Source organism: Lipophrys pholis (assembly GCF_963383615.2).
Source record: "Lipophrys pholis genome assembly, chromosome: 18".
NCBI classification, from domain to species: domain Eukaryota; kingdom Metazoa; phylum Chordata; class Actinopteri; order Blenniiformes; family Blenniidae; genus Lipophrys; species Lipophrys pholis.
In genome coordinates, this window is record NC_137646.1 from 14,015,181 (window position 1) to 14,028,122 (window position 12,942).

The 12,942-nt window shown below is 44.6% G+C and overlaps 2 protein-coding genes across 4 annotated transcripts; one reads left to right on the forward strand and one right to left on the reverse strand.

Moving 5' to 3' along the window:
- Window positions 1-865: 865 nt before the first annotated feature.
- On the forward strand, window positions 866-4,111 carry gps2 (G protein pathway suppressor 2). Of its 2 annotated transcripts, none has more exons than XM_080486092.1 (11): window positions 866-920; window positions 1,426-1,543; window positions 1,662-1,771; window positions 1,885-1,997; window positions 2,079-2,158; window positions 2,238-2,317; window positions 2,403-2,574; window positions 2,713-2,796; window positions 2,879-2,952; window positions 3,038-3,133; window positions 3,515-4,111. In XM_080486092.1, exons 1-11 carry the CDS (start codon window positions 918-920, stop codon window positions 3,605-3,607), a joined length of 1,023 nt encoding a protein of 340 aa, XP_080342218.1. In that variant the 5' UTR covers window positions 866-917; the 3' UTR covers window positions 3,608-4,111. The 2 variants fall into 2 exon arrangements, with proteins under 2 accessions (XP_080342218.1, XP_080342219.1); XM_080486093.1 differs by having other exon boundaries at window positions 875-1,024.
- On the reverse strand, window positions 4,112-9,304 carry LOC308123553 (eukaryotic translation initiation factor 5A-1). 2 transcript variants are annotated; one of them, XM_080486095.1, is made up of 5 exons: window positions 8,923-9,304; window positions 7,209-7,381; window positions 6,641-6,745; window positions 6,106-6,237; window positions 4,112-6,028 (listed from the first exon to the last, which is right to left on the reverse strand). In XM_080486095.1, the coding sequence occupies exons 2-5, from the start codon at window positions 7,374-7,376 to the stop codon at window positions 5,966-5,968; spliced, it is 468 nt and encodes a 155-aa protein (XP_080342221.1). In that variant the 5' UTR covers window positions 7,377-7,381; window positions 8,923-9,304; the 3' UTR covers window positions 4,112-5,965. The 2 variants fall into 2 exon arrangements, with proteins under 2 accessions (XP_080342221.1, XP_080342220.1); XM_080486094.1 differs by lacking the exon at window positions 8,923-9,304 and adding an exon at window positions 8,225-8,529 and having other exon boundaries at window positions 4,353-6,028.
- Window positions 9,305-12,942: the final 3,638 nt, after the last annotated feature.

Genomic DNA, 12,942 nt, shown 5'->3' on the forward strand with positions numbered 1-12,942 from the left:
TGGAGCTGCAGTGGTGGTGCCCGGGCATGGAGGAGAGATGAACAGGAGAACGTCACCTCACCTGAGCGTGTTTACAGTGGAAATGTATGCCGTCTTGATGATATTGGCGCAGGTGAGAAGGAGAAAGGTGAGCACGGCCTCGGTTGTGCAGCGATTGAAGTATTGAAGAGCCTCGGGTCAGGGGCTTCACACAGCAGACCAGACCTATTGTATAAAGTAATGGCTCAATAGCAGGAGATTGGAATTGGGTTTATGTGGGTTCCAGCACATGTGGGTATTATAGAGAATGAGGAGGCTGACAGGCAGGCCAAGAAAGCCTTGACTAAAGAAAAAATAGACAATAACATCATGTTGGCGAGAACAGAAGGAACATATATAGTATGGAGGGAAGAACATAAAATATAGCAACAACAATGGGGCAAGGAGGAAAGAGGAAGACATCTTCTGTACAATATTGGGAAAAGTGGGAGGTATGAGGAGTGGAGGAGTGGAGGAGGCAGAAGGGAAGAAGAGACACAAGGCTAATAATAGGGCATACTTACTTGAACAGCACTAAATACATAATGTGGAAACATCAACCATTGTAGTCTGTGTTAGGAGCCAGTAACAGTGGAGCATGTGTTGGTGAACTGCAGAAAGTGGGTGAAAGAAGGACTATGATGGAGGTATTGAGGAAAGAAAGAATGGAAGGAGGAGGAGCGAAATAGATACTTTTGTAGGGAGAAAAAGGAAGGGGCATAAAATGTCTAAACAGGTTCTTAAAGGCAACGGGTTTATTTATTGGGGGGAACTATAGAGCCGTGGCAATGACATACAGTAATAGAACCAGCAGATGGCGGTAATGCAACACCCATTGATGCAAGCTGCCGTAAAACCAAGAAGAAGAAGAAGGAGAAGAAGCCTATTCGGACGTACCTATGGTCTGTTTATATTTTGGTTTTATCTCGTTCAACTGCTCATTTCCTCAGTTTGTCTGCACACGAGACGATTGGGTTCTTTTGAAACGACTCACAAAGCAATAAAAGTAAGCTGTTTGCATTGTTGTATTAGCAAGCATTGCTAAAGTTACGGTAGACATGCTAAGACGCAGTATTTAGCAGGAAGCTAACGGCTTGCTCTCGTTTTCTCACCGGTATTTATATTAATGGTTTTCCCCTCCGATTTACACACTTAAAGTTCGCAGCTGGTTAGTCGAAAACATTCATGTATTTCTGTATGTTTGGTTGCGAAACACTCAGCTGGTTTAACATGGCTCGAGCTAAACATGCTAAGTAGCAGTTAGCCGACAGCAGCGAGTTAGCAGGGAGGGCCTTTGAACCTTACGTTATTTTACCCACTTCATAAACGAATAAACATATTTTAATATTGTTTAATATATTTGTAAATGTGTTTGTAGTTTCCATAACTAAGGTGTTTCCCCTGCAGCTGGCCCCTCCGCTGCCTGTCACCATGCCCGCCCTGCTGGAGAGACCTAAGCTGTCTAACGCGATGGCACGAGCCCTCCACAAACACATCATGAGAGAGAGGGAGCGCAAGAGACAAGGTGAGCTTGTCTTTTTAGATATCATCTATCTATCTATCTATCTATCAGTTCATTCTGTGAGAATTCTAGGTTTATAGATTTGTATTTATCGCCTTACACCTTGTGTTTTCTTCTGCAGAGGAGGAAGAGGTGGACAAAATGATGGAGCAGAAGATGAAAGAAGAGGAGGAGAGGAAAAGGACAAAAGAAATAGAAGAGAGGATGTCCTTGGAAGAAACCAAAGAACAGGTAAAAAAAAAAGAATAAAAGTCCACTTGTTTTCGTTTTATGTTCAATTGTGACATCCAATATAAAACTACATTCAAACTTTTAAAATGGCCTGTTGTTCTACCCGAATGTAGGTGATGAAGATGGGTGAAAAACTTCAGGGACTCCAAGAAGAGAAACATCAGCTCTTTTTACAGCTGAAGAAAGTTCTCCACGAGGAGGAGAAGAGGCGCCGAAAGGAGCAAAGGTAGAGCTTTTTTCTTGGTAATACACTCGGCAATACTTGTGATTGAAGTATTTTGAATTTCTCTACTTCCCGTCTTCACAGTGACATCACAACACTGACGTCTGCCAGCTACCAGCCCAGTCTGCCCATGCACGCAGGACAGCACCTGCTCAGTATTCAAGGTGAGATACTTCCCAGGCACCGTGCGAGGGTTTTCTTTTCACATAAGTCGGATAAATCTCTCTGTTGTTTTCTTTCCAGGAAGTTCAGTCAGCCACAGTCGGCCCGGTGCGCTGCTGGGAGAGCGAAGCAAACAACTGTTTCCAGCTGCTGTGATTCCTGTAAGTGAAGCGAGTGTTTCACAGATTTGAGAACGTAGCGTTTTGTTGCGTTTGATGCTTCCACCTCCTCCTCCTCCTCTTCCAGGCACGGCACTACCAGACGCCCGGCTTCAGCTCCGGCTCAGCAGAGCACGGGCAGTTCAGCGGGGGACAGGGGGTCCACGAGCCCTACGGGGTGGCTCAGGCCCAGCACCCTTCCACTTACGCCCCTGGACCTTCTGTACCAGTCAGTTTCGCAAGCAGCTCCCAGATCAGAAGTACGTTAGATTGTACTGTAATAACATTGGTGTATTTAGGTGCTTTGCTTTAATAAATCAAATAGTAATTAGTTTACATGATGGCAAGGTGGAAGAGCCTATAAATGTGGAGCTTATGAGCCTCCTCTGCCCTTGCAGGTGCGTCTGCGTTTCAGGCCATGCCGTACCTTCCTCACCAGCCGGCTGGTTACCCTGTCCACAGTCACTTCACCTCCCAGCCAGGTACGTTGAACTGCTGCAGTCCTCATCTTTTCACACCTCACATTGTTACAGACTTTTTCAGAGTTTCTGATTTGTGTTGCAGGATACATCGGGGCAGGAATACCTCTGCAGAAGCAGCTGGAGCACGCCAACCAACAGTCCGGCTTCACTGATGCAGTAAGATAAAATAAGCCTCCGGTTCATCTGGAGAGTATATTGAGGTGATTGATTGATTGATTGTGTTCTCTTGATGCTTTGTCAGGGTTCTTTGAGGCCGATGCACCCCCCCACCATGCATCCTTCTGCACCGGGCCTGCTGCCGACACCGGCGATGGCGGTGCAGATTCCCACTGCAAAGGTCGGTCTTCATCTGAAAGCTCAAATACAACACATGAATGGAACAAGAGGTTTTTTTTCTGTACTTGATTAAACCACGCGTCAATCAGAAACAATTTCTGTAATGTCACACAGCAGAGTTGTTGTTTTTTTTTTTTAAAGGTTCCAGTGCAAAACCTGAGGGAATTATTTATCGCTGGTGTTTGGCTATAATTTCAGTTTCCCTCTCAAATGTTGCACACACCTTCCCCTTTGTGTTTGTTTCATCTTTGCTTAGAAGTTTAGAGAACTTATTCCTAACACATGCTGTTATAATGTACGTTGTGTTTGCTGGGATAGAGGTCAATATCTATATAGATACATATATAGATAACACTGAGATGTTCCATCTTTCCGTGGCCAGGCTGCGTTCCAGAGCTCCCCCCAGGGCGCTCCTCGCCATAGTTTCCTCCCCCACAGTCAGAGCGGCCAGAGGTTCTACCACCACGGAAAGTAACTGAACCGCCGCCACCGAGATGACGCAGCTTCACTGAAGAGTCTGGATTTAAAAAAAAATAAAAAATTCTTGTATAATTTCTTCCTTTGAGGTAGTTTTTTTTTTTTTTTGAACAAGTCAATAAACAGCCTTCAAACCTCTGCGCTCCTGTGAACATCCAGCTTTGATTTAAACATCATTTTCTTGTTTATTGGTAAACGAGCTCAGTATTTTGATGACACTGAAGCCAATATTGTGGCGCTTTTGTGCACAGAATTGTTAATAATTGGTGTGAAGCCACGCTGACGTCGGTGATGATAGAACTCACTGAAAACCAGCAGGAACCCGATGAGAGGAAAAAACTTTATTTGGTGGTCGATGATGAAGTGAATATGTTCATGCTCGGTCACATTCGGCCCGTTGAGAGTTAATCACCACACTTTGACGCCAACACCACCACTTTTAATGTCCCAGCTAGTTGAGCTTTTGCTTAAGTGTTGTTAAATAAACAGTTTAACCACGTCAAACAGTTTGTGTCGTCTTTATTTGTTTTTGGGGATGGAGACGTTCTACCTGACGGCCAAGCGGCCACAGCTCCTCCGCCTCCTTGATCACGCAACAAAGGTCATTTCTCCAAAACAGCTCCGCGTGGCGGCCCGGCCTGAGGCATCTTACAAAAGCTACCAAGACAATTTGTGTGTTGAGTCCATCGGTCATGTTTCAGATATTTTCTAAGCTTTCAAACAAACAAACAGCTTGGATGTCTCATGTTGGTAATCTTCCTTTAATAGACAGGGTTCAGGTGATAAACAGCAGAAAGAAGGGCTTGTTCAGGGCTGAAGGGAGCGGCGCCACACAGAAATACGTGTATTCAGTCTCGTGCGGCGCACGCTGAACAAGCCTCGGCGGAACAAAGGTCTCAGGTTGAAGCCCTTAATAAACCGGGAACATATCAAAAGAAGCAGTTGTGACATTTCCTCATCATCCGGATAGCTACGAAATATTCTGCAGACCCCAATCCTCTGTTACACTCCCCACAACGGCGTACCTCCATTCAGGTGCGGCTGCATTATCAGTGCATGTATTTCTTTACTGTTTCCAATTATCAGACGAAAGAGGAAGGAAAAGTCAGAAGGAAGATGCTCAAAGGAGACCCGTCATCCTCAGACATCGGACCTTTTAAACACTTTTTTTTTTAATGGAGGCAACGTGTCTGCCGTCCATTCAGACAAGCTGGTGTCTCGTACTGCCTTATATGGTCGTTTGAAGCTGGTGTCAAATTACAATCAGAGAAACGTGGATGTTCAAGATCGAGGTTTCTCATATAATCAAAAACATTTAGTTTCAGATGAAAAGTTGCAAGTTTAACATCCATTCATCCACCTTCGACAGCAGTAATCCCAATCCCAGAATACTGTAAAATAGGATACATCCTGGACAAATTACAGACTACTTAGAAAGAAATCACACGAAAGGTGATCATCCCAAAACCCGAAGCTCTAACCACTATGCATTCTGTGGTTAAAAACATAAATACTGCATCGCAAAGTGTGAAACTACACTGAGAGCAACAGGTCCCCTTTGAGGTAAATAAATAAATGAACAGGAGAGAAAGATTTAATGAGACAGAACGTTTAACAGCCTCGACAGAGGAAACGTGGCACAGTCAACGGATTCGAACATGAATTCAATGAGCGGTTATTCCACAGCCCACGTGTGCAAGAAAGAAAAGTGCATGGGAACGGTTACAACAATGCTACGAGATGTTTCTTCAACCTACAGGGAGCAACGAGCTGGATAAGGCAGTTTAACGGAACAATACAACATTGCTGAAAAATACAATATGAACGGTAAGCCTTTTTTTTTTTTTTTTTTTTTATCCCATTGTGCTACACATGCTCATCATAGTCTTAACAAAAAAGTATAATAAGGGGCAGGCAATTCCAAAATAACCACTTCATATAATCTGAATCTAAGATTATTTCTTTCGATTTTAAATCTGAATTTGAGCTCATTGAAGAAATGTGTATCAAAAAACTATGCACCAAACGTAGACGATATTTCCAGTATGCATAATTGTTGATAAAATTATCATTATTTTTATTCAAATCTCATTCTTGGATGGCGGCAACAGGAGTTGCCTCTCCCTTGTTGTCAATGGAACAACTTCGCTGCGCGTACAGGAGGTCACACACTCGCAGCATGGCACACGCCGGCGGCTTGTGGCGTTCACGAACGCACATACAGAACTCTACGCGAGGCGCGTACACGCACACTCGTCTTCAGGTAGGCTGGGGTCAGGCGGTGGTTGTGGAAGGGAGGCGGGGTGGGGGGGGGGGGTGGCCACACAGCTGGAGCTCTGTATTTACCTGCAGAGGCTTATTTTCCCAGGGCTTTGATGCCGATTGCGGCTTCTTCATCCATGGCGTTCAGCACGGTGATCTGAAAGAGCCGAGGGGAGGTGAAGAAAACAACTTGGCCACGGCTTAACGTGACGCCACAAATAGGTGCATACTGACCAGGATCTCCTCTCCGGCGTCGTGCTTGCCCTCTATCTCTTTTCCGAGGTCGCCCTCGGGAATCTTCAGGTCTTCTCTCACCTCTCCGCTGTCCTGAAGCAGAGACAGGTATCCTTCCTGGATCCCAATCAGCTGCAGCGACGGACAACGTGGGAAAGAAAAAACAAAACACCACCTGTTAATCACAGAGTGCTTCTGTTCCTTATTTCATTCTTAGATATTGTAAAGCTTCATTGTTGAATGAAGCAAAGAGCTATATAATGTTGTGAAGCAGCTGTCTGAGCATTTCTACTCCGGGACAGGAAGGTCACCAGCTTTGTCACGTGAATCTGTTAAAATCACAACCCCCGAGAGGAAATGGTGGCCATAAAAGCAAAACCACATGAAGGGCAAGGAGCATGTAGTTACAGATGCATTGTCCGGAAATGGTGGGAGTCTTCTGGATATATCTAGTGTGCATTTCTGTAAAGGTCTTCAAAAAACGACTCTAGGAATTATCCAGAAACTCCTTATCCTGATGACTTCGCTGCCTCACCTGGTAATCCATCCTCTTGATGTTGGGGACATCCATGTTGTGAGTGGAAGGGCAAATATCCTCATACTTCTTTCCAGAAAAGATGTCGATACCAACCAAGTGGACCTGCATGAGCGTCGAACACATGTAAAGGGTTAAAGGAAGAACGGAAACATTCATAAAGCAGGTACAGTTTCCTACTGTCCTCTGAAAAAAAATGATTATCTCACAATTTGTGGAGAACATCTGGGCATAATTTATGGGGTATTTGCTTTTTCAGGTACTTAGTGTGTTTTTACAGACGAACACTGAAGGCCAGTAGGGACACATTAATGTTTTTGAACAGAGTGAGTGCCTCCATTAATGTGCATTAATATTAATGACTGTAACCTTGTGTCTCCTCCAGAGAAGAATGGATTGTAAAGATAATTCAATGGTTCTCATGGAGCTGCAGTAACAGCTTTAAAGTTTTACTTTTCCAGATTTAAGTGTTTTGTTTGTACTGGGAAAATAAAATAATGTATTTTATTGTAATCAGGAGGAAATGGACCTCGGCATCATTCTTCCAGTGTGTCAGGGATCTACTGACCTTAGCGTGGCCGTGCTTCCCCGTCTTGGAGGTGGACATCTCAACAATCTTGCAGGGCCGGCCTTTCAGCACAACAAAACCATTTTTGCGCAGGGCAGAGCACTGCATGGGGTAGGTGGCTGATGCCCCGGCATCACCGGTCTGGAAGTCCAGCTCTGCATCTGCCATGCCTGCTGCGGGGGCCAAGACGCAGGATACAAGTTCACACTGCATGAAGACTTCATCAACACTTGACCAAAACCACTTTAACCCGTTTTACTATTAAATCACCCAACACAGATTGACTACAATGCGGAGTGAACATTTCCAACAACTTCTGATTTCTGCTGCTTTCTCCCACAAATCACGAACTTGAGTGAGTTTCTCATTGTGAAGGTTTGTCTCTTCGCCCTGTGACGAACTGCTGACCTGTCCAGGGTGCATCCTGCCTTTGCACATAGTCAGCTTGGACCAGCTCCAGGGCCCCGATAAATATAAATAAAATGGTATAGAGGATGGATGAATGTCCTATCTCAGCAGGATGGTAATGTGAGAGGGGCAGGTACCGATTGAAACTTGTCTTTGCTGAGGTAACGGGGCTGATTTACTGCTGTCGGAGCAGGACAAACAGCTAAATAAAGCTGCAAACAAACAAGTTGCTTTTTAAATAGCTCAATGGAAAATTTGAGTTTTATTAGGTCTAGACTACAACATTTCGTTTGAAACTTTTTGTATGTTATAAGTGAAGGCTACAAATAAATGGCATAACAAATAATTTTGCTATAATCATGTCATTATTCCATGACGCAGTGGGAAAGTGAAGCGGGCGTCGGCAAACTTTATACTGTAAAGTGTTTGCCACGAGCGCAGGGACTGAAAGTTGACCACTACATTTAAAAACAAAAAAACAAAAACCCTCTTAAAGACAACTCAAGAGTGTGCCGGGAGCTTGGCTGTTCGCTTCTGAGGGATGTTGAGGGTGAGATGTTGAACCGGGGCCGCTCCGACGCGCCGCTGAGGCATAAATCAAAACTCACGCAGGGGCGGAACCATGTCGCCCAGCTGTCGGAGGGGACAACAGCTGGTTTGAAAGCGCTGAACGGACGGTGAGCTGTCTGGGGCCTTGTGCGCTCCGAGCCCGTCGACGGTGACTTCAATAACGGGTCAGCGTCGCCGCATCCGTGCGCACGACCGACGCTCCGGCCGAGGCCCTCCCGAGGACCAGGCTCCGGCTTTACCGGGCGAAACGGAAGCGTTTACGGGCACCGAGGCCTCCCCGCGGTGAAGCAGCCCTCCGAGCCCGGGACAGGGACTGAGCGTTGCCCGCTGCATGGTGTTCGGTAATGACTAAGCTAATACTCGTGATGGCTTCGCGGCGCGCGCAGCGGAGATATCAGCTGCTGGGATCAGGTGCGAACACGCTGCCAGACGCTCAGACAGCATGAAAACTCACTCTCGCTCTTATATTTGACCATGTCCTGCAGGAACAATTGTAAAGGCGAGTAATTTGTGGGGTTTTTTTTGGATTCATTATGTTCAGCGCACAAGCGAGAGCGCTGCGTCTCCTCCTATAAGGATAAGTTGCCCGGAGTCTGTGGTCTTGTTGCAAAAACAAAGCAAGTGTCTCATGGTGGGAATTTCTAACAACCAACTCCGCTGACATTTGCATAGGTTAACCCGTCTGCTCAGGCGCAAACACGCCCCGTCCATTGGATGTTTAGGATGAGGAACTCACCCTGGAGAAAAGCGCTCTCCTCTCGTCTGATTCCTCCTCCTGTCCTGGGCTAACGGGTCGTCTGGCCGGGCTCGACTGGCGATGTCGCTCCTTTCCCACCCCTCTCTCTTCTATTCCTGTGTCATTCCAGTCGCTTCAGCTCTCCTCTCTCCTCTCTCTCTCCCTCCAGACCTCAGATCACACCTCGCACAGGGGCGCACAGCCGCTACAGAGAGCCGCCAGGCCGGGAGGATCCAGAGCCCAGCCACTGTGTGTGTGTGTGTGTGTGTGTGTGTGTGTGTGTGTGTGTGTGTGTGTGTGTGTGTGTGTGTGTGTGTGTTTGTGCGCTGCTTGTATACGCTCCACTCCACCTTCTCTGTGTCCCTCATCCAGCTCTGTATGTACCACTGTCACTCAAGCACCGAGTCAGCAGCCCGCCACTTCCTACTGGAGCTGCCACAATAAAATCAGCACTCAAACGCCCCGACACACTCATGGCCACTGTTCCAGGGTTGGATCTCTGGAGAGACATGTTGCAGCCCCGATGGAAGTGGATGGAGAACATCATGCAATTGCAACACAATGTAATCTACAATGTGAAACACAAACCCACCCATCGTTCTGCACTACTTTATTGTTTTCCCCCACCGGAGCCAACCTCTGCTCACTATTCAATTCAATGAAGTTTTATTTCTAATACGCCAGAAATATACCTGTCACTTCAAGGCACTTTTACAGGGAGTCCACATGAGTAAGCAGAGGAGACTGTGGAAAGGAAAAACTCCCTTTTAACAGGAGGAAACCTGCAGACTGAGAGGTGGAGAGCTTGTGCGGTTCCAGTTGGGGATAGAGGACAGAAAGAGAGAAAATGATAGAACAGAAAGACAGGTTGGGGTAGGAGTAATAGCTCTAACTGGGTATATAAACCGCTGCGCTTGTTATTTCGTTTTATTTAAATTCCACGTGCCAATGTAGAAAACCGCAGTCATAGTACCAAATAATTTCAGACTCTTTCTTCAGTAGCTGCAGAGTTTTCTACTCCATCAAAATACATCACCAGTCCATCACAAGACAAACACACACTCACATTCATTACCTACAATTCATTTATCCTCACCAAATGACCTCAAACACATTCTTCTGGAGGAAAGCGATATGGGGAACACGCAAACTCCACACAGAAAGCCCTCAAACTGGGGATCCTCTCACTGTGAGGCAGGAGTGCTTTCCACTACGCCACCAAAACAGTTCAGAGTGAACGGTCGCTCCTCATATTGGCTCTTTTTTAGTCCAGATTGCATGCAAACATCATCCATACAGAACTAATTAAAATATTTCTTCTGTACCCTGTTCAAATAATGAGTTAGTGTGTGGAGTTTGCGTGTCCTCAAAATGAAGGGAGAAAAAAAAAAAGCGATGTGACAATAAAACAGACGATTTTGAATAGAGATTGAAAATCCATTGAAAAGATGCTTTGTGTTTCAAATCACTTAACCTTTAAAGTCTTTCATATGAACAGATTGACAAACCTCCAACAGACTAATTACTGAGACCTTCAACCAGATGTTTTTAAGACCGATTTATTCATTTATTTTTGACACTTTTATATTGAAGATTCCGGGTTTTTTCCTGCTTACTTCCAACAACTTGATGTTTTTCTCTCATACAAACCTTCATGAAACAAACCTCAGCCATTCAACCTCCTATGCGCATGCGTACAATTTCATTCTCGTGCCATATGGCCTCACCATCATCAGCTCTGGTGTCATTTCCCTCTGACGGCGCACCTGCTTCTCATGAACCCAAAGACCAGTGCATACATTACTTTGAAAACTATTTTACACGGAAACTATTACAGCGATAAGAATGAATTCCTAAATCTTTTCACTGAGCAACTTTTTTTTTTTTTTTTATGAAATCTGTATGTTTTTAATGTATTGACATTTTTGTAAGTTTTTTGTACGTTTTATGTGTTTTATGTACCTCAATGTACTGCGGCTTGTCTTGACCAGGACACTCTTGAAAAAGAGATTTTTAATTTCAATGAGGATTTTCTGGTAAAATAAAAAAAAAACTAATAAAAATGACAGATCAGGATGTATATGTACGCCACATTGTTCGTGCGGTCATGCTTCTTCACTCTGTACATAAAGTTACGAAGGCTCACACAACTTTCTCTCCAGAGACCCACAGCCTCTGTACAGCAAATTTCATTGAACTTGGCACTTGTTAGAGGAGTCTGGTTAAATTTAGTGCAGTGAAACTGTAATCTCATGGCCTCTGAGGGTTGCAAGTTAAAGGCACATTAACCCCAAAATTCGGATTAAACAATTATAGTCAGGTGGGATCCTATTGAAGCTTAAGTAATGAAATACACTTGGAGGATTTGAACCTTTCAAAGTCTGTCAACAGTTATTTGTCCAAACGTTATCGCTCTGAGGAGTTTTAGTATTTTAAGAAAAAAGACAATAACTAAACTGAAACTAACAATTTTCTTTCTTGCTTATTAAAGTTCACCACAACAACATGAAGAGGAGACACAGTGCGCCACTTGTGACTGCTCCCCCCCCCCCCCCCCCCCCGAAGGAAAAGAACCAATCCAACAGTAGCACAAGTAAGCACATCAATGACAAGACAAGCTGTTATTCATAACTGAAAAATGACTGGATCAGTTGGATGGGCTTTATTTTACATATAGTTAATTAGATAGCTGCACTAACCTTGGTTGATAGGCTGTTTAATCAGCATTGTTTTACACAACAAACATCATTATGTTTTTCAGATTTGAGACTGGGAAACAAATTTGTGAGCAGAAGACAAGAGGAAAAACCCAAAAAACAGAAAAAGAGAAAAGCTTCTCAATGGTGAACCTGAGACAGCACCCAAAGTAACAGAAAAAGAAAAAAGGCTTGTGCAAAAGTATTGGCACCCTTTACAGTTAATAACTTGTAGCGCCCCGTCTGGCAAGTATCACAGCTTGTAAACACTATTTTGTAGCCAGCCAAGAGTCTTTCATTTCTAGTTTGAGGTATCTTCTCCCAGTCGTCCAGTTCTGTGAGATTTCTGGGCTTTCTGTCACGCACTGCTCTTTTAAGGTCTATCCACAGACTTTCCATTATTGAGGTCAGGAGACTGAAGGCCATGGCAAAACCCTCAGCCTGCGCCTCTTGATGTAATCCATCGTGGATTTTGAGATGTTTTTTCAGATCATTATCCATTCGTAGAAGCCGTACTCTCCTTAACTTCAGCTTTTTCACAGACGGCGTCAAGTTAGTGTCCAGAATTTACTGGAATTTAATTGAATCCATTCTTCCTTCTCGCCGTGAAATGTTCCCTGTGCCACTGGCTGCAACGTAACCCCAAAGCAAGATGGATCCACCTCCCTTTTTAACAGTTGGCCAGATGTTCCTTTCTTCTGCAAACGTACCTTTGCTAAATCGTTACCTCATCAGTCCACAGGACTTGTTTCCAAAAAGGCCTCAGGTTTGTCCACATGTTCTTTTGCAAACTTCAAATGCTGCACCCCATTCCCCCACTCTAGCTCGGTCTGGGGAGGCGAGAGTTAAATCAAGACAGGACGTTTCAAGGGAAGTAATATCAAATCTAGTAGGCCTGCAATCATTCATAACTATTAGTCCAGAATTATCTAACATATCTTCAATCACAGCACCACTCCCATCCCTTGACTGACGTCCCCACAGGGGATTATAAGCGTTATACTGTCTGTTAGCTACTAAACTTCTTACATTCCACTGAAGGATGCAGACCATTATGAAAAATGTAAATGTCCTCAACATCTTCAATGAAGTCACCATCATCCATGTCTTCACCTTCCTCATCCTCTGTCAGACTGGCTGATGGACGTCTGGACTTCTAGACTGTCACCTCCTGAATTACCCTCATATAAGCATGAAGTGTCTGTGGGGAGTCATTCTTTACTCCTAGAAATCCTCCTGCAGCCTCAGCCACAAACTTAATTACATCTGACCTTGATTTCCTTTCCCGAGCACCATAAATAATATCAACCATCAATGCAAGGAG